Genomic DNA, 21884 nt, shown 5'->3' on the forward strand with positions numbered 1-21884 from the left:
GATTAACACTACTGGTAAAAAAAATGTGTGGGCAAAAGCGGAAAATTTTCATAAATAAACATTCGCATGACTCAGACCTAATTTCTGGTGACAAAACCGCATACATTAGTTCCCTAACTAATTCATCCCTCTCCTAAGGCAGGCTATCGTAAAAGATTTCATCAAGAGTGTTCTGGATATTAATCAAGCTACTCGGTTTGCATCCCCAGGACAGGTAACAGCCGATGACAGATGGTGTATCGCAATATCACACAATTAACCCTCGCTTCTTATAAACTACACGAGAAGATTGTTACGATACAAGCGACACAAGTGAGCGTTCAACGTTCCCAGAAAAGACTCTCAGAAATCTGATATAAGGTTTTTGATCCGGACTTTATTTTGGAGCAAGCATGGAAGGGGGGTCGAACAAGTGTTTTCTCCTTTTGGTACTAGGGATGACGTTTGCTCACGGTAAGTCTATTATCTAGTTTTAGAAACTTTCAGAAATCAATTTCTTATTTCTATTTTTGTATTATTTAGTTTTAATCTCGCGCTAGATACAGAGATATACAAAATGCAAATCGATTCACACTTACAGTTGTTATAAAGCGTTTGCAAAACTAACTCAGAGGCTTAAGAAGTTGTTAGATAGCTTTGTTTTATTTTGAAATTTCCAGATATTTTCAGAAAGCCGTATCCATCGAGCTTGGTTTGATGATTTCTAGAAAAGCCTTGCTACCAGCCAACATATGCTAGTAAATTTGCATAAACAATTTAACCTTCCCTTGGATACCAATTAAAAACTTTTTATCACCATCATATTTTGGTATTTTCCTATTAAATTTCTCTTTTTTGAAAAAAAATTCTGATGAATTCTTAAGGGAAAAACAGATATTAGACAAGAATAAAACAGAATTTAAAAAGCCATAATAATAATTTGTTTACGGTTTTAATTGGCTTCGATGCTGTTCACGGCTAAATTTGGCTTGTGATTAATAATTGTGGTTCATTCTCGTCTCTTAGACATTCAAGGACTGGTACATTGGCCTTGTTTTTTTTTAATCTATATATAAGTTAGCTAAGTCCTGTTCAATATTTGTAAGATAAGTTTTGTTATTTGAATGAGGGTTCATCTATTAAATATATATATATATATATATATATATATATATATATATATATATATATATATATATATATGCGAATAAAAACATATTATATCTTCTTGTCCTATTCTTCCAATTGATTGGTGATATTGCCGCCTTTAATCAAGTATCATTCCACTGATATGATAAATAACAACTGCAACACCATGAAACAACAAAGCGACTGAATACGAAATTCACCTGTTCACGATTTGCACATAGTTAAAACACAACATAGGACACCCATAAAATTGGAGGTTACTAGAGCTTCGTAAATGATTTTGGCGACGTTTGACCCACTTTTTGCAGTCTTGTTCTGGTTTTCTGTAGATTCATAATTCTCCCTATATTACTTTCCTGATGTTTATCCATATGCATTCGTCCTTTGTGCCCTTTATTATTCGGTCAAAAAATGTGTATGTTACTCAAAAATTTAGGATTGCACAATAAATAAGTGACAGAATATCGACGACTTTGGGCAGTTTAGGATTCTCATTGTCAGTGAATGAATTGCAAAGATATTATCATGACCCTAAACACGAGCTACCGTAAAGTCAATTTATTCTGTAGCCTGCTACTCGGCTTATTCGAAAACAATATAACTAACCCCGACTGAGCGCCGGCTAGCAGGGTGTTTATGCTAGCACAACCTCAGTTTCACTCCCTCTAGGGGGACTGGGGAGAGAGGAATCCTAAAAATCCTTTAATTGGTTGTTGCTAGACGTGCCACCAATCCTTATGGGTAGGGTGGCTTAGCGCCAAAATATGGCTGTTTTGTGCACTTTTTAGTAGAAGCATTAAACTAGGCCTTGAATGTCAAACTCACGCCAAAATAAACATAGAAATGGATGCGCCTTTCGCGCTAGAAAAAGACAAAAAATTATGATTTTTGTGAAAATTTTCTTTTTTTTTTACTGTAAAGGGATTAAAAAGAAACTTCTGTTTCCATGCCAATTCCCTCGTATGTATTACACTAACAATGCCTCATTCGTGAATTGCTCAAAGTTTTGGATACTTAACATTTTTGGACTGGTTCGAGAGTATACGAAGTTTCACCTTCACACGTGACCCAAACTTGGGGCTGACGTGTAAACAGCGCTAGTACTGCTGGCAATACGGCACTGGGTTCTAGCGGGTGTTAGCAAACGTTGCTGCATTATATAAACAAATAACTGCACTTCGAAATCAGTCCGCTTTTATACAGTCTGCCCAATACCTTTGTAAAATCAGCTGACTAGTAATCTTAAAATTTTCTTCGTTTCATTTCAAGGTTTGGGAACATCTGTAACTGCTTCCCCATCAACGGGTGCTGTTGTTTCACTCTCATTAACTGAAACCATTGCGGCAAACTCAGTAAACGAGACTGTTGTGTCACCCTCAGCCACTGAGGCCGTTGTGTCACCCTCAGCAACTCAAATCGTTGTTTCGCCCTCAGCAACTGAAACTGTTGCGCAACACTCAATAAACAAGACTGTTGTGTCACCCTCAGCAACTCAAACCATTGCGTTAAACTCAGTAAACGAGACTGTTGTGTTACCCTCAGCAACTGAAATCGTTGCGCAATACTCAGTAAACGAGACTGTTGCGTCACCCTCAGCAACTCAAACTATTGCGTCACCCTCAGCAACTGGGGCTGTTGCGTCACCCTCAGCAACTGGAGCCGTTGTGTCACCCTCAGCAACTGAAGCTGCTGCGTCACCCTCAGCAACTGAAGCCGTTGCGTCACCCTCAGCAACTGAAGCCGTTGCGTCACCCTCAGCAACTGGGGCCGTTGTGTCACCCTCAGCAACTGAAGCCGTTGTGTCACCCACGGCAACTGAAGCTGCTACCTCACCCTCAGCAACTCAAACCATTGCGTCACCCTCAGCAACTGAAGCCGTTGCGTCACCCTCAGCAACTGAAGCCGTTGTGTCACCCTCAGCCACTGGGGCTGTTGTGTCACCCTCAGCCACTGGGGCTGTTGTGTCACCCTCAGCAACTGAAGCCGTTGCGTCACCCTCAGCAACTGAAGCCCTTGCGTCACCCTCATCAACTGAAGCCGTTGCGTCACCCTCAGCAACTGAAGCCGTTGTGTCACCCTCAGCAACTGAAGCCCTTACGTCACCCTTAGCAACTCAAACCATTGCGTCATCCTCAGCAACTGAAGCCCTTGCGTCACCCTCATCAACTGAAGCCGTTGCGTCACCCTCATCAACTGAAGCCGTTGCGTCACCCTCAGCAACTGAAGCCGTTGTGTCACCCAGGGCAACTGAAGCCCTTGCGTCACCCTCATCAACTGAAGCCGTTGCGTCACCCTCAGCAACTGAAGCCGTTGTGTCACCCAGGGCAACTGAAGCCCTTACGTCACCCTCAGCAACTCAAACCATTGCGTCATCCTCAGCAACTGAAGCCCTTGCGTCACCCTCAGCAACTGGGGCTGTTGTGTCACCCTCAGCAACTGGGGCTGTTGTGTCACCCTCAGCAACTGAAGCTGCTGCCTCAACCTCAGCAACTGAAGCCGTTGCCTCAACCTCAGCAACTGAAGCCGTTGTGTCACCCTCAGCAACTGAAACCGTTGCGTCACCCTCAGCAACTGAAGCCCTTACGTCACCCTCAGCAACTGAAGCCGTTGCGTCACCCTCAGCAACTGGGGCTGTTGTGTCACCCTCAGCAACTGAAGCCCTTACGTCACCCTTAGCAACTGAAGCTGCTGCGTCGCCCTCAGCAACTGAAGCCGTTGCGTCACCCTCAGCAACTGAAGCCGTTGCGTCACCCTCAGCAACTGGGGCTGTTGTGTCACCCTCAGCAACTGAAGCCGTTGCGTCACCCTCAGCAACTGAAGCCGTTGCATCGCCCTCAGCAACTGAAGCCCTTACGTCACCCTTAGCAACTGAAGCTGCTGCGTCACCCTCAGCAACTGAAGCCGTTGCGTCACCCTCAGCAACTGAAGCCGTTGCGTCACCCTCAGCAACTGGGGCCGTTGTGTCACCCTCAGCAACTAAAGCCGTTGCGTCACCCTCAGCAACTGAAGCCGTTGCGTCACCCTCAGCAACTGAAGCCGTTGCGTCACCCTCAGCAACTGAAGCCGTTGCGTCACCCTCAGCAAATGAAGCTGCTACCTCACCCTCAGCAACTGGGGCTGTTGTGTCAGCCTCAGCAACTGTAGCCCTTACGTCACCCTCAGCAACTGAAGCTGCTGCATCACCCTCAGCAACTGAAGCCGTTGCGTCACCCTCAGCAATTGGAGCCGTTGCGTCACCCTCAGCAACTGGGGCCGTTGTGTCACCCTCAGCAACTAAAGCCGTTGCGTCACCCTCAGCAACTGAAGTCGTTACGTCACCCTCAGCAACTGGGGCCGTTGCGTCACCCTCAGCAACTGAAGCCGTTGCGTCACCCTCAGCAACTGAAGCCGTTGCGTCACCCTCAGCAACTGAAGCCGTTGCGTCACCCTCAGCAACTGAAGCCGTTGCGTCACCCTCAGCAACTGAAGCCGTTGCGTCACCCTCAGCAACTGAAGCCGTTGCGTCACCCTCAGCAACTGAAGCCGTTGCGTCACCCTCAGCAACTGAAGCCGTTGCGTCACCCTCAGCAACTGAAGCCGTTACGTCACCCTCAGCAACTGGGGCCGCTGCGTCACCCTCAGCAACTGAAGCCTTTGCGTCACCCTCAGCAACTGAAGCCGTCGCGTCACCCTCAGCAACTCAAGCCGTTGTGTCACCCTCAGCAACTTGGGCCGTTGCGTCACCCTCAGCAACTGAAGCCCTTGCGTCACCCTCGGCAACTGAAGCCCTTTCGTCACCCTCAGCAACTGAAGCCGTTTTGTCACCCTCAGCAACTTGGGCCGTTGTGTCACCCTCAGCAACTGAAGCCGTTGCGTCACCCTCAGCAACTGAAGCCGTTGCGTCACCCTCATCAACTGAAGCCGTTGCGTCACCCTCAGCAACTGAAGCCGTTGCGTCACCCTCAGCAACTGAAGCCGTTGCGTCACCCTCAGCAACTGAAGCCGTTGCGTCACCCTCAGCAACTGAAGCTCTTGCGTCACCCTCAGCAACTGAAGCCGTTACGTCACCCTCAGCAACTGGGGCCGCTGCGTCACCCTCAGCAACTGAAGCCTTTGCGTCACCCTCAGCAACTGAAGCCGTCGCGTCACCCTCAGCAACTCAAGCCGTTGCGTCACCCTCAGCAACTGAAGCCATTGTGTCACCCTCAGCAACTTGGGCCGTTGCGTCACCCTCAGCAACTGAAGCCCTTGCGTCACCCTCGGCAACTGAAGCCCTTTCGTCACCCTCAGCAACTGAAGCCGTTTTGTCACCCTCAGCAACTTGGGCCGTTGTGTCACCCTCAGCAACGGAAGTTGTTGAATCACCCTCGACTGAGGCCATAGTTATAACCTCATTAACTGAAGCTGTTACTAGCACGTCATCGAAAGCAACAGTGACTTTTACTATCATCCCTTCGACAACTCAAATACAAGCCTCGACGACAATACCTAAAACTCCATCGCCTGAAGTCGAGTCCGTCAGTTTGGAAGTAACAATAGACATGGAGTTTAAACCTCAATATAATGACAAGAACAGCAAAGAATACAAAGAACTAGAAACGGATTTTACTAAAGCTATGACTGAGGTCTATAAAGACAAGGATGGATTCAAGCAAATAATAATTAACGGCTTTACAAAGGGGAGTGTGGTATGTGATTTCACGGTGGTGTTCGAGGCAGGTTCGAAGGTGGATTCAAGTTCTCTCAAGTCTTCCCTGCAGGCTGCTGTTAACAGTGGACGGGTCCAGGGATTTAGGATCATAAAAATAGAGCTGAAAGAAGATGTTAAAGAAACCACAATGGAGGTTTTACCAAAGTGGGCTTTCGCTGTGCTGATACTCCTTGGAGCCATCGCATTCATCTTCCTTGTCACGATCATAGTGATGGCGGTAAGTAGTTTGTTTTCAATTTATGTCTTTTTTAGAAAGAACTGCTCATCCCTCTTCCCCTATCCCTTCTTTCTTCGTTTTACTTCCTTTCTTCTTTTTCTTCTTCTTGCCCCTCTCAACATTTCTTGTTTCTCAGACCGCTCTTCATTTTTTGTCTTTCTCTTCTTCATTTTTTCTCTTTCGCTTTCAAATGTTATCCTTTCCGTTTTGCTGTCTTCAGGTATTTTATCGCCGCAGTAGCATGCAGGCGCCCGTGTACGTCTCAGGGTTCGACTTGGGGCAACAGTACGAGTCCATGACGATGGGAGACTATCATCTCCGAGCACAAGACGTCAGCTTCACCAAGGAAACGGATAAGGAATACGAGGTGATCGGAGAGGTGAACCCCACCGTGCCTGCACAGAAACCTGAGAAATATGAAAACCTGGTAAGCAGCTGTGTCTTTTGATGATTATGCATAGAGTCCTTGTATCAGCGGCCTTGGCGCCCAGGGACTGGGACTTACAGTGTGACGTGCGCAACATTGGCCAACAAGGACAAGATTTACTAAGACTCTGGATCTGGACACATGCGTGACTCTGAATCTGGACAGATGCGTGACTCTGATCTTGACACATGCGTGACTCTGAATCTGGACAGATGCGTGACTCTGATCTTGACACATGCGTGACTCTGAATCTGGACAAATGCGTGACTCTGATCTTGACACATGCGTGACTCTGATCTTGACACATGCGTGACTCTGAATCTGGACAGATGCGTGACTCTGATCTTGACACATGCGTGGCTCTGGATCTGGACACATACGTGACTCTGGATCTGGACTCATGTGTGACTCTGGATCTGGACACATGCGTTACTCTGGATCTGGACACATACGTGACTCTGGATCTGGGCACATACGTGACTCTGGATCTGGGCACATGTGTGACTCTGGATCTGGACACATGCGTGATTTTGGATCTGGAAACATGCGTGACTCTGGATCTGGATACATGCGTGAAACTGGATGCGACTTGCGTGACTCTGGATACTTGACTTAGCGGATACTGTTATTTTGGACTTATTTTTATTATTAATTTTGCATTATTACCAAAAAAAACATTATTATCAGCAAGTTGGCAGTTATTGTCAGCTACTTTTCTTATTCTAATCGACTGAAGTTCAAAAGATATATATCTCTTTATAGTAATTGTTGCGCGCTTCGCGTTGATGTATTTTCGTGAAGAAAACCCAGCTTTTTCAATTTGAATGACCAATATTTTGAATTACGGCCGCGCGAGAACAAGATATGAAAAACAAAAAATGCTTTGGTCCTCGTCCCCAGCTTTCGCCCGGCAAATCAAAACAAAAACGGCAAACGATATTTAAGGCGTCTCCTATTTTTGCACAAAAGCACGGCGTGCAGCCGTATAGCAGGCTACAGGTCGCAAATTCACCTCTTAACAGTTGATTATGAAGCGCAAAATCAGCCAATTAATGATTTTTTCTTTCTTTTTCAGGCGTATGACATGCCGGGATAACTCTCATATAGAATTTGGTCTAAAGTAGAATTTTTGTAACCTCTCCACTCATTTCATATTCTGGTATTTGATTATGCTCCAGGAATAGCTTTGATTAGATAACGATACCCAAGATAACAGATAGATAGCTAAAGGCAGACAAGGACTTGGTGGGGAGGGGAGGGGTGGAGATAAAGATACCTAAGATAACAGATAGATAGCTAAATGGGACAAGGACTTGGGGTAGGGAGGGGAATAGAGGTCCGCAGTTAGTAGATAGTGCAGTGTTGTGTTAGGTTCTCTGTAATTGATAACGTGACTTCAACTTCCCCAACCCCTTTAACGTCAAACCGATCAAAGAACATTTATTGGAGAACAAGCAAAAACGAGGGGGGATTTGGATTGTTGTGCAAATATTCTATAATGGGAAAATTACTTTTTAACGGATTCTTACAACTGGAACGGGTTTTTGGAAGGCATATAGGGGCATTGTCGTGTCAGCGCCCTGTATGGGGATGGTGGCTTATCACAATAAGCCGTTTTGATTTGTCACAAATTTGGCTATTCATATTGCAAATGTATCGATATTTCTATCGATTTTACCACAACAAGATCTTACATAAACAAAAAGTCTGTTTTGACATATTGTTCATAGTGAATTAGATAGACGCAAACTTGGAAAGATGTCAAGCATTGTTCGCTTTTTGTAGAACAAAATACGAAATAAAAAAACAATTTATAGAATAGTTGGTGTGCATTATTGAAGAGTTATTATTCCCAAGCAGGAACAAATTATCAGCCATTGACAAAATAAACTATATACTGAAATTTAAGAACATCAGAACAGGCGCGTACACAGGGGATGCTCAGGGTCGACAAAACCTACCGCGAATAAAATATAAATCGAGCAGGAAAATCAGCTACATCACGTCAGATATCTGAGGTTGCGCTGGAGACTAGCAAATGATAGGTACCAGGGCAACCCTTGCCGGTTAAAAGCTGCAATTTATTATACTAGAATTAAATTGTAGTATTAATCAAATGCCGATAATTTAAGTATGTGTTTCTGTTTTTCCCAAAATGTATATATTATTTCGTCAATTTGGAAACGGCGGTAAATTCTCGAAATTGTATTATTGGGTTAAAGGTGTCGCTTTGTATTGTTAAAAGATTAATCCAAACAAAGTGTTTGCTTGACAATTTGAAAATGTGAATACTATGCAAATGCATATCTATTATTAAGCTAAGACTAAATGCCTGCATTTTTATTATTATCGAACCCGAGGTTCGAAGCCACATAAGAGGTTATTTTTAGCTTTCAAAAACGACTGCTTCTTATATTGTTTTGCATCTTTCGTGACAAACGCAACGTATTGAATTACAGCAGTCGATTAGTAATCTCTGACATCCGTCTATCATAATTTTCGTTGGTCGCCATTTTGGTTTAAGCTTCCTCAAGAAACAGCACAAGGTTTTCGCAGGATTTCAGCTGAATGCAGGTTGGTGAGAAGTCTGTCGTGTTTTGTCCCCAGTGCGACGAAAATATCTCTCACTAATACCTCATTGGCTGGACAAACGCTAGGATTTTGCATGAAATGACTAGTCTTTTGCTGATCACATCTGAGATTTCTGCGAACGTTCGTCTAGTTATCTTATAGAAAAACGTACAGGGCCCCATTAACCTCGTCATAAATGAAAACCATTCCAAAAAATCAGTTCTTTATTTCTGATTTCTCAGCGAGAAGCAGGCAGGGGTTCCATGGAGAAAATGGTGATCTTGAAGTCATGGGGCATAATTACCGCGCTAACAATATCATTTTGCGGATCTAATGTCGGTAAGTCTAAACATAAAGTATTCGAAATAAATGTTGTATGAGCTGTATCCCACAATACTACCGGTTGTTACTTTATTTCTTGGTAACAAGTATTAGAATTACTAACAAGGATGCAGACTATTGTGTACCATGCTATTTTGATCACTGATGTAATAACAATCAACTTTATCTTTATTTATCAAAGTTTAATGTAGGCTACGGCTATTTGGTTTAAAATTGGTTGCTGTGAAATCAGGGGACTCAAAGATTGCTTGTTTTAATTAGTATTGAATTTCACTAAATGAAATGGCTATATCTTTATTGTCATTATTTAGTCGACCTTCTGTGTGACCAGTGTGAGGAATTCTTATCCGGCTTAGACACTGCCACGCAGCAGTGAAACTGGACTGAATTTAAATTTGAAAGAAACCTGTTTAAACAAAATACACCCTATTTTAATAAATAAGATATTTGGCTTAAAAATATAAAGAAATAAAAGAAAATCCACGGAAGAACAACTTAAATCCCCCCTTTCTTGAAACCCTTGCTTCGCCCCCCCTTTCTTGAAACCCTTGCTTCGCCCCCCCCTTCTTGAAACCCTTGCTTCGCCCCCCCTTCTTGAAACCCTTGCTTCGCCCCCCCCCCCTTCTTAAAACCCTTGCTTCCCCCCCCTTTCTTGAAACCCTTGCTTCGCCCCCCCCTTCTTGAAACCCTTGCTTCGCCCCCCCCTTCTTGAAACCCTTGCTTCGCCCCCCCCTTCTTGAAACCCTTGCTTCGCCCCCCCCTTCTTGAAACCCTTGCTTCGCCCCCCCTTTCTTGAAACCCTTGCTTCGCCCCCCCCTTTCTTGAAACCCTTGCTTTGGCCCCCCCTTTCTTGAAACCCTTGCTTCGCCCCCCCTTCTTGAAACCCTTGCTTCGCCCCCCCTTTCTTGAAACCCTTGCTTCGCCCCCCCCTTTCTTGAAACCCTTGCTTTGGCCCCCCCTTTCTTGAAACCCTTGCTTCGCCCCCCCCTTCTTGAAACCCTTGCTTCGCCCCCCCTTCTTGAAACCCTTGCTTCGCCCCCCTTCTTGAAACCCTTGCTTCGCCCCCCTTTCTTAAAACCCTTGCTTCGCCCCCCCCCCCCTTTCTTAAAACACTTGCCTCGCCCCCCTTTCTTAAAACCCTTGCTTCGCCCCCCCTTTCTTAAAACCCTTGCTTCGCCCCCCCCCCTTCTTGAAACCCTTGCTTCGCCCCCCTTTCTTAAAACCCTTGCTTCGCCCCCCTTTCTTGAAACCCTTGCTTCGCCCCCCCTTCGTGAAACCCTTGCTTCGCCCCCCCCTTTTTAAAACCCTTGCTTCGCCCCCCCTTCTTGAAACCCTTGCTTCGCCCCCCCCCTTCTTGAAACAATTGCTTCGCCCCCCCCCCTTTCTTAAAACCCTTGCCTCGCCCCCCTTTCTTAAAACCCTTGCTTCGCCCCCCCCCCTTCATGAAACCCTTGCTTCGCCCCCATTTCTTGAAACCCTTGCTTTGCCCCCCCTTCTTGAAACCCTTGCTTCGCCCCCCTTTCTTGAAACCCTTGCTTCGCCCCCCCCCCTTTCTTGAAACCCTTGCTTCGCCCCCCCCCTTCTTGAAACCCTTGCTTCGCCCCCCTTTCTTGAAACCCTTGCTTCGCCCCCCCCCTTTCTTGAAACCCTTGCTTCGCCCCCCCCTTCTTGAAACCCTTGCCTCGCCCCCCTTTCTTAAAACCCTTGCTTCGCCCCCCCCCTTTCTTGAAACCCTTGCTTCGCCCCCCCTTTCTTGAAACCCTTGCTTCGCCCCCCCCCTTCTTGAAACCCTTGCTTCGCCCCTCCCCCCTTTCTTGAAACCCTTGCTTCGCCCCCCCCTCTTTCTTGAAACCCTTGCTTTGCGCCCCCCTTTCTTAAAACCCTTTCTTCGCCCCCCTTTCTTAAAACCCTTGCTTCGCCCCCCCTTCTTGAAACCCTTGCTTCGCCCCCCCTTCTTTAAACCCTTGCTTCGCCCCCCCCTTTCTTTAAATCCTTGCTTCGCCCCCCCCCCCCTTTCTTGAAACCCTACCTCCGGCCCCCTTTCTTGAGACCCTTGCTTCTCCCCCCTTTCTTGAAACCCTTGCGTCGGCCCCCCTGGAACTCCTGGATCCGCCCCTGATTACCATCATCACCAGGGGCAGTCTTGGGTATCAATTTGAAAAAGGATAGTATTATTGAACCGAAACATTTTTAGGCCAAGTGGGATGCAAGGGGGGACACGATACAGAAAAATTAAGAAAATATTGGGGTAGAACAGCCATGTCCTTACTGTTGATTTCCTTTATATTCATTTGGGAAAAGGGGGTGCCCTCAGTAACACACCCTCAGCCCTGCACCATTACCGCGGGCTGCGGAGGTCCCCCGAATAGTGAGGGGGGGGGATTATCCCAGACTCAAGGGTCCAAGGCCGTCAGAGAAGGGTACTGAAAATGACCTTAGTCTGACGGATTTGACCTCCGCTTCTTCACCATCGTCGTTAACATCATCGAGTTAAATAATCGATGGAGTCCAAAGTAACCTGTAGATGTTTTTTCATCTCTACTTGCAGCAATATCACCATCCACTCCAGCGACGACATTATCACCACTCTCATCGTCATCACTCTCATCGTCATCACTCTCATCGACATCATCATCACTCTCATCGACGACAAACGCAACAGATATAGCAGCTGAAGGTATGTTACATTCCTGCAATGCGTCAACTCAACACGCGCAGTCCTTAGCCTTCGATTTTGATCATGTTTCCGTCAATAAGGCCGTGATATCTATGGAAACCTAGCCGCGCTGTTTGCATTGGTCAGATGGAAAGTAAAAACGCGTGTATTAACTAATTTCAAATAAAATTGCGCTCTAAACAAAGTTAAAGTCATCTGATAAAAAGGGTAGTAAATAACAGCATTTATTCGCAGCTGTTACATACTTTTCTCCATCTTTACCGCTCCGGAAAAGTCGATTCCTAGCTACGCGCACAAGAACTCCTATTTTTGCACCATCTTGTTGACCCGCTACATGTTGTGTATCTGTTATTCTGTTATTCCTCCTTAGTCGTCTGATTACTATTAGCGCTTTTATGACTCTTATGGGGTGGGCTTCTATTTTGTGTTTGTCACGGGTTCTCTTTTTTTTGTTTGCTTCCGCCCTGCACCATTTCCACGTATAGTGGGGGTAGAGGGCGAATTCTCCCAAACTCAAGGAGGCCCGCTACAGCGGTGTACCGACAATGACCTTCAGTCTGAGAGATTTTCCTCTACTAATCGGTCGCGCATACAGGGGGTTCGCAGGGTGCGCGCGCATCCCCCCCCCCCATTGGCGGCCAATTGGTCATTTTTTATAGGAATCTTATCATCATCAACACCATTACAACCCTCGCCATGATCACCATTATAATCAGAACACCATAATTATAATAATAGTCATCTTCGTCATCAATGATATCATCATTATCAACGCCATCATCATTATCATCATCGAGTAAAATTTAAGTGACCTGGAGATATGTTTCAATTCTCCTTTTAGCGACAACTTCAATATTATCATCCCCAACACTTTCGCCATCAACCACACTTATATTAGCGAAAAACTCGATGACAACCGCAACAGCGAATACAACAGCTGAAGGTATGTGACATTCATGCAATTGCGAGGTGGTCTTCTATGACAGTTACGCTTATGAGGTGGTCTTCTATGACAGTTACGCTTATGCATGGTCTTCTATGACAGTTACGCTTATGCATGGTCTTCTATGACAGTTACGCTTATGCATGGTCTTCTATGACAGTTACGATTATAAGCTGGTCTTCTATGGCTTTTTCGCTTATAAGGTGGTCTTCTATGACAGTTACGCTTATAAGGTGGTCTTCTATGACAGTTACGCTTATGAGGTGGTCTTCTATGACATTTAAGCTTATAAGATGGTCTTCTATGGCTTTTACGCTTATGAGGTGTTCTTCTATGACAGTTATTTTATGATTGTCACAGGATCTCTTGATCTCTGCTTATTAATTTATTTTTTATTCTTACGACAGTGACACAGACTTATATCGCACCATCTTCTTCTACTTGTAAGTGGGTTTGTAATATAATAAACACAACAAAACACAAAATGACATGGCACAACACGACACCTCACAACAAAACACAGCACAACAACACACACCACGGCACAACACAGTACAATAGCGCACACCATGACAGATAACGACAAAACACGATACAACACGACACGACACAGCACAACACAATACAACACGTAACAGCACAACACAATACAACACAACACATAACAACAAAACACGACACAACACGAAACAACACAGCACAACATGACATAACACAGTAACACAGCTCGAGACAACACAACAAAACACACAGCAAAGCACGAGTAAACACTTAACCTAGAAAGCACTTACCCTAGCACAGATCTCACACAACACGCCACAGCAACGCGTTCCACATTTTAACCCCCAGAAAAACAGCAACACGTATAAAAAAGTATACGCAAAAAGTATACCCTTTACAGGGGTACGTCGTGTCGACGAGGGGTGGGGAGGGGGGGAGGGGGGAAATCAGATAAGAATGTGCTGGGGGTTCGCGAAATAGCCTTTGTACAGTATATTTCACATCAAGATTTGCCTGTTGCTTTCAGCTAATGTGACAGACGGAATGACCTCAGCATCAGCATACACCATTTCGCCGTCTCCAACAAGTAAGTTACTCGCGAAGTTTACCGAAAAAGCAAAATATTACAGAACCATACAGAACAATACAGAATAGCCTACTTGTTGGCGTTTTTTATTCGTCAAGAAAACAAGGGGGGTCTAACTCAACTTATACTCAGCTCATAAGCGGGCTCCCTGTGGATTTGTTTTCCTGACTCCATACTCACATTTGACTGGGTTCCCCATGTTTATTATCGACTTTCAAGAAAGAGGGAGATTTCGTTTGTGAAATAGCACCATTGGTGACCGTTCGTGTGTTGCAAGTTTTTTTTACATGTAGCTCGCGTAAAAATAGTGGGATATACCCTACCTTACCGTACCTAAGCATACTCCACACGACATCACCTTACCATACCTAAGCATACTCCGCACGACATTACCTTACCCTACCTAGCATACTCCGCACGACATCACCTTACCATACCTAAGCATCCTCCACACGACATCACCTTTACCCCGTTCAGAAAAAATCTATGTTCTAGAAATAATATGTTACATTTTATCTGTGTTCTTGTCATCAGTACCGCCCAGTTCCACAAACCCAAGGACCACCCCCATGACAGGTTGTATTGAAAGCACCACTTTCGCTCGCTAAATTTATGAAATTACAACAACGGCAATAATTGCAGTATAGTTCACGTCCCTAAGTTGTGTTAAATCGCACGCACCTCTACCTCTCAAAATTACTGTTTTTGCTGCCAACACTACAACTTTACTCTGAGGTTCAGATTTATGTGAAATCGTAACCCACCCCTCCCCCTCCTCCTCTCTCGCCACCTCCTTCTCCCCTCCCTCCCACTAACAACTTAAATTGGATCTACAGAGGCTCCTACAGCATTCTGGGATATGTCCGTTGCCAAGCTCGGTAACTTGTGGAGTTTCGTGATCATGGTGGTAGCTATCTTGCTGTGTCTGATTCTCTTCGTTGCGCTCGTTTGCATGTGTGTAAGTAATATGTGCCCTCATGTACCATCCTTAGACCGGGCTAAATGATATGACCATCATCTTTTGTTTGTTTTGTTTTTTTCGATCCGTTGTATTTGATATGGCCTTGCGCACGGTATTGCGCAAGCCTGGCTCAACAAGGAATTTCTCGACGTTTTAGATTTACTGCTATTTCTTAAGTATTGCATTATACGTATCCGGAATTTGGGATATAAAAGTTTGATTATCGTAGTTTTTAAAAATAGTCATACTATTTTTCTAACCTAATAGAAAACCTCGATATTTTGTTGTCGAAGTATGGACGTTATGTAGTTATCATGGGTAACATTTGAACGCTGCAAATGTGTTTTGCCTTTTTTGCCTAGTTTTGCCCTATCGCGCATTTTTTTTTTATCTGCCTTGTTTTTGTCTTCTTTTTTTTTTTGCCCTATTGCGCACTTTTTTGCCTTTTTTTTGCCCTATCGCGGCCTCTCTTGAATCTTGCTATAAAAAAATCAAAATTAAATCCAGCTTCGGAAAACTCAGATTATGGGAGCTCTATCATTGAACAATTTAGGCTCCTAAAATTATTTTCGTTATAGAATGTATATTTCTTCATGCTATTAAGTTTGCAATATTTAAACTCGAACGGGGCAAATTCTTGTCTTGCATAAGAAGATGAGAAGCAAGAATTGAAAGTAGACAAATACCCGAGTAGTTTCAAATTATATCAACAGCCTACCAGCAGCCATTCCTTTCTTCTGAAATTACGTCTAGAAAAGTATATATATTATTCGCACTTGTTTTAGAGCAAAAAAAAGGCAAAAAAGGCGAGACGTAATTCGAGGTTTTGTGTTTCTATTGTCAAAAAAATTCTTACGCTACTTATCGCTCCCGTCTGTTCACATTTCTTTTCCTCTTTCTATAAAAAGGACAGCATCTTAAACAGAATTTCAAGTACATTCTATTTATGACATTGATCAAACTACAAAAGAATTTTTTTTTTAATGTTTTTGAAATTTTTACTATCTCTAACTTTGGATTCGAGATGCACATTAGACAAACGTTATCCAAATAAAATAAAAAGTGTGTAGTTTTCTCCAGATCAAAGTTATGATCATATATCTAGCGTTAGAATTTTTGTTACGCTCTGATGCGCAACACCATGCGCAAGGCCATATGCATATATGCGTATTTGATCGAGTGCAATTTTTATTTGTTCAAACTGAACATAAAATCGCCATAACAATGAAGAAGTGTCTGAAAGAAGGCCAATCATCAATCATTTTACACTCCCGCAATACCGAGTAGCTCACTACCATCAAATACCCTTTGTATAAAGTACCACATTTTGGATAGTCTTTTTTTAACTCGAAAACAAACCTTCAAATGTTAGCAAAAACAAATGGGTGGCTGTATGGTAATCTTTAAGAGGGGCTCCTTTTTTTTCTTTCAGCATAAGTACAACAAGTTGAAAAAAAGAACAAAATTCCCTACAGATGTGATTATCAATAATGAGAGTGCGTGGATCAATAGTAACGATGACTTATTGATGTGGGAGAGGAACCTGCGGGCCACAGAAATGAACCCAACGGGGATAACCAACGGCAATCGACCAAATGGCGAAATGTATAAGAAGTGAAATGGCGGCGATCCTCTTGGGGCGTGGGGGGTGCGTTGTCAGATGATGTAAATGTCGTGCTCGAAGTGGTTTATTGTGCCGAAGTATTTTCTAGAATCTTCCCCATGGTAATGATTTTGATTTATTAAATAGAATTTCTCCTATTATGAATATCATGTGCGAATTCCCATCCGAGAGATTCCTGATTGGCACAACATAAGTGTCCAATTAGAATTCAACAGACAGAGATATATTTATCAGAGTGGAGAAAGATAATTGGGTTATTCCTATTGTAGAAAAATACATACAGTATTTCAATACGTGAAATACACCTATTTCACAAAAGGTTGTCAGTGCAAATGGAGAATGACAAATGGTAAATGGCTTATGGGTACTAATTATTCGTAAAATTAGAGTTGTAAAAATAAAGTCCAGCAATGTCAGAGCCAAGCATTTGTAACCTTTAATGGGTAATTGTTTTGATTTATCCATATTCGTCGAGACGTATGGTTACTTTCGATCGTAGAACTGCCATTTGCCAATCACCATTTGTCATTTGCACTGACAACCTTTATTGAAATGGGTGTATGTATGCCTAATAACATATACCATACTAAAAGCATATACCATGCAGTCATAGCTACCATGACTCCAATCAAGAGTACATCATACTCTCTTGCTTGATAGAATACTTTCTAACTGTAGACTCAGAGAGGCGATGTTAAAAATAGTTGGATAAATCTTTTAGGACAAAAGGCGTTTAATTCGTGAATAATATTTCTCGCGAAATCGCTAAATTGGTACTAGTGGTTGAACCGTTTAGCCGAAAGCCTCGTATGCTTATAAGGACATAAATATGCCATGAGTTTCTTACTTTATTACAGTTCTGTTATTATTATATTTTGATAAAGGAGACAAAAAATATTTTTAACACTTGTTTCGTATTTGGTTATCCTCACGCAAACCAGGTGTGCGGTGCCCGACTTCTCTTTCCATGTCCGTCCATCTGTCCTCGCCTTTCTGTCTGCTTGTTAAGCCTTTCCATGTCCATCCATCTGCCCCTGCCTTTTTGTCTACTTTTCTAACCTTTTTTTTGTCTGTCAGTCGGTTTGGTCCGCCCGATTCATTTTCTGGGGAGTTTTGTGACCAAGAGCTGTCAGTGCGAAAGCAAAAAGCAGGTCAGAGGGGAGGGGGACTTGCCTTACGTTGATTGATGATTGACAATTGTTGTGTCACGTGATTTGGTAGCTCCGTATCTACAGTGTGAACGTGACTAGGGCTACATGCGACCCGCCGAACCCTAAGACCGACATGTTGTTTTTAGTGAAACCAAAACGGTATTTCCGCAAAAGCTTTTAGCGCAAGGCGTGCTTTAAGCGTAAACAAGATCTTAAACTTACTTTTTCACACGAAAAGACAGGAAAATAAAACAAAAACATGAAAACAGCTTACTACACCGGAATAACCCCGATCTATTTAATAACCCCTAGGTATATATCTTGTGAGACTCGAGCAATTGCTGATAACAAGACAGTCGCAATACCAGGTCCAACATCCCGCCGACTGTTTAACAACAGCACTGTCTTGATGTTCGCGCGGCGGCTGTTAACAGCTTTTAGTTGAGACCTTTTTAAAGGTAACCTTTTCGAATACGAACTGATGTTTTTTTAACCGCGCGCTATCTACGGCAATACGTGCCGCCAAAATGTTAAAATACTCTTCAAGGAAGTGGAATATTGATGTGGCGATAGCAATATTACGAGCCGCAAGGGGTGTTTTACACAGGAAAACATGAATTATAGTAGTGTAAATATAATTTAGTCGCAGGGGCATCTAGAGTTTCAAATTTAAACATGTAGTGATTCCGCATATCCTTATGTAGAATATAGAGTACTCCAGCATGTTGATAAGAACAATATTAATGTTAATTTTTTTTGTTTTTGTTATCAGTCTTAGCTTTTTAGACATATTTTAATGTGTTCAGTCGTATATTGTTCCTCGCCTGTAAAATTCTTCATTGTTGCTTTTCATCATTTAAATTTTTTCACGGAGAAGACCAAGAAACTACGAACACCGCCACAATCATTTTATCAGACGCGCTAAATAATAGCCTGGAGTGGAGCGAGAAAGAATTAAGGGGGGTAGTAACTCCCATTATCTACTTAGAATTAAAACGACACCCAGTGGTGAATGGAATACACTTGTATATATATCACGCACGAGAAATTGAACTAACGTTCCACTTTCCTTGGGAGTTCTTGTCGGGACTGACTATATATATATCACGCACGAGAAATCGAACTAACGTTCCACTTTTCTTGGGAGTTCTTGTCGGGACTAACTATTTATATCACGCACGAGAAATCGAACTAACGTTCCACTTTTCTTGGGAGTTCTTGTCGGGACTGACTATATATATCACGCACGAGAAATCGAACTAACGTTCCACTTTTCTTGGGAGTTCTTGTCGGGACTGACTATATATATCACGCACGAGAAACCGGACTAACGTTCCACTTTCCTTGGGAGTTCTTGTCGGGACTGACTGACTGTATATAAACCATAGAGAAAAAAAGGTGAGGTCATCTGTACGACCCATCCCTTGCTATGCGGAACTGACTTGTGACATCCCTTACAAGGAGAATGGAATTAGAACAAGTTATCAGAATATCTAGTTTTCCAGGAATTCAAGAAATATAGGTAAGAGAAATTGCTTGAAGGAAATCAGAGATCAGTTTAATTTAGCGGCAGGCGTTACCAAGGGTTCGGAATAGTGGGGGTTACCAAGGGTTCGGAATAGTGGGGGTTACCAAGGGTTCGGAATAGTCGGTGTTACCAAGGGTTCGGAGTAGTGGGGGTTACCAAGGGTTCGGAATAGTGGGGGTTACCAAGGGTTCGGAATAGTGGGGGTTACCAAGGGTTCGGAATAGTGGGGGTTACCAAGGGTTCGGGATAGTGGGGTTTACCAAAGGTTCGGAATAGTGGGGGTTACCAAGGGTTCGGAATAGTGGGGGTTACCAAGGGTTCGGAATAGTGGGGGTTACCAAGGGTTCGGAATAGTGGGGGTTACCAAGGGTTCGGAATAGTGGGGGTTACCAAGGGTTCGGAATAGTGGGGTTACCAAGGGTTCGGAATAGTGGGGGTTACCAAGGGTTCGGAATAGTGGGGGTTACCAAGGGTTCGGAATAGTGGGGTTACCAAGGGTTCGGAATAGTGGGGGTTACCAAGGGTTCGGAATAGTGGGGGTTACCAAGGGTTCGGAATAGTGGGGGTTACCAAGGGTTCGGAATAGTGGGGTTACCAAGGGTTCGGAATAGTGGGGGTTACCAAGGGTTCGGAATAGTGGGGGTTACCAAGGGTTCGGAATAGTGGGGGTTACCAAGGGTTCGGAATAGTGGGGGTTACCAAGGGTTCGGAATAGTGGGGGTTACCAAGGGTTCGGAATAGTGGGGGTACCAAGGGTTCGGAATAGTGGGGTTACCAAGGGTTCGGAATAGTGGGGGTTACCAAGGGTTCGGAATAGTGGGGGTTACCAAGGGTTCGGAATAGTGGGGGTTACCAAGGGTTCGGAATAGTGGGGGTTACCAAGGGTTCGGAATAGTGGGGGTTACCAAGGGTTCGGAATAGTGGGGTTACCAAGGGTTCGGAATAGTGGGGGTTACCAAGGGTTCGGAATAGTGGGGGTTACCAAGGGTTCGGAATAGTGGGGTTACCAAGGGTTCGGAATAGTGGGGGTTACCAAGGGTTCGGAATAGTGGGGGTTACCAAGGGTTCGGAATAGTGGGGGTTACCAAGGGTTCGGAATAGTGGGGTTACCAAGGGTTCGGAATAGTGGGGGTTACCAAGGGTTCGGAATAGTGGGGTTACCAAGGGTTCGGAATAGTGGGGGTTACCAAGGGTTCGAAATAGTGGGGGTTACCAAGGGTTCGGAATAGTGGGGTTACCAAGGGTTCGGAATAGTGGGGGTTACCAAGGGTTCGGAATAGTGGGGGTTACCAAGGGTTCGGAATAGTGGGGGTTACCAAGGGTTCGGAATAGTGGGGGTTACCAAGGGTTCGGAATAGTGGGGTTACCAAGGGTTCGGAATAGTGGGGGTTACCAAGGGTTCGGAATAGTGGGGGTTACCAAGGGTTCGGAATAGTGGGGGTTACCAAGGGTTCGGAATAGTGGGGTTACCAAGGGTTCGGAATAGTGGGGGTTACCAAGGGTTCGGAATAGTGGGGTTACCAAGGGTTCGGAATAGTGGGGGTTACCAAGGGTTCGAAATAGTGGGGTTACCAAGGGTTTGGAATAGTGGGGTTACCAAGGGTTCGGAATAGTGGGGGTTACCAAGGGTTCGGAATAGTGGGGTTTACCAAAGGTTCGGAAAAGTGGGGTTACCAAGGGTTCGGAATAGTGAGGGTTACCAAGGGTTCGGAATAGTAAGGGTTACCAAGGGTTTGTTCTTTTATTCTCTGTCTCTGTATACTCTGTCTCTGTATACTCTGTCAAAGTAATTTAGCAATATACGTATGAATGCCGTATTTGTTTCCAAGCCTTTCTAAAACGCAGTGCCGAAACACAGACAAAGGAAAATATTCAATACCGACAAGAAAGCTCAATTCAGATTCGCTTGCCCTTTCTCAACAAATATAGAATGCTTTGAACTCACTAGGAAGACAATTTACTGGGTTATTTGAATAAATCGAAAACTGTCGGGCATTTAGTCCATCCAAGACCTGTCCCGACTATCGGGCATATAGTCACTGCGTTTCTAAAAACCCTGCGGATATTGAAGGGCGGCTTTTTACACTCCTATACGCCATTTGGCGGCGTAGTCTGGCGATTACTAGCGAAGGCTTAAAAAATACTTGACCAATGCACTTTGCTCGGCCATTTGGGCTTATGCGGAGAAGCGCAAATCCCCCTCTGGATGCATTCTACTCAATCAGTAGTCGTAAGTAGCGAAGTAGGCACTTAAAAAAGGCCACTCCGAAACCCACTCATTTCCTTCTTTAGAATATTTATTTCCCTTAGAATGCTCTATCTGTCTCCGATATTTGACGTCTTTGCAACGATGAAAACAACTATAATAGCATAAGTTATATGGTCAATTACTCATTTCGTGGTTTATCGTGACCGCTTAGAATTTTTAAAATCCCTACAAGTGGCGTTAGCCTAAAGCCGAATCACCAAAAGATTATTCGCGGAAAAAATCCCTTCAAGGGATTTCAAGTACAAGAACAACTGAATTGTTCTAATTAC

General features: G+C 44.1%; 1 protein-coding gene across 1 annotated transcript; it reads left to right on the forward strand.

The window, feature by feature from the left end:
* The first annotated feature begins 122 nt into the window (after nucleotides 1-122).
* LOC116617216 (streptococcal hemagglutinin) lies at nucleotides 123-17571 on the forward strand. Its single transcript, XM_048728881.1, has 12 exons — nucleotides 123-453; nucleotides 2398-6035; nucleotides 6256-6462; nucleotides 6792-7034; nucleotides 9276-9372; nucleotides 11924-12052; nucleotides 12894-12995; nucleotides 13403-13438; nucleotides 14023-14082; nucleotides 14617-14658; nucleotides 14919-15040; nucleotides 16476-17571. Exons 1-12 carry the CDS (start codon nucleotides 393-395, stop codon nucleotides 16659-16661), a joined length of 4923 nt encoding a protein of 1640 aa, XP_048584838.1. The 5' UTR covers nucleotides 123-392; the 3' UTR covers nucleotides 16662-17571.
* The last annotated feature ends 4313 nt before the right edge of the window (nucleotides 17572-21884 follow it).

This window comes from Nematostella vectensis, chromosome 6 (genome assembly GCF_932526225.1).
Source record: "Nematostella vectensis chromosome 6, jaNemVect1.1, whole genome shotgun sequence".
Taxonomy (NCBI): domain Eukaryota; kingdom Metazoa; phylum Cnidaria; class Anthozoa; order Actiniaria; family Edwardsiidae; genus Nematostella; species Nematostella vectensis.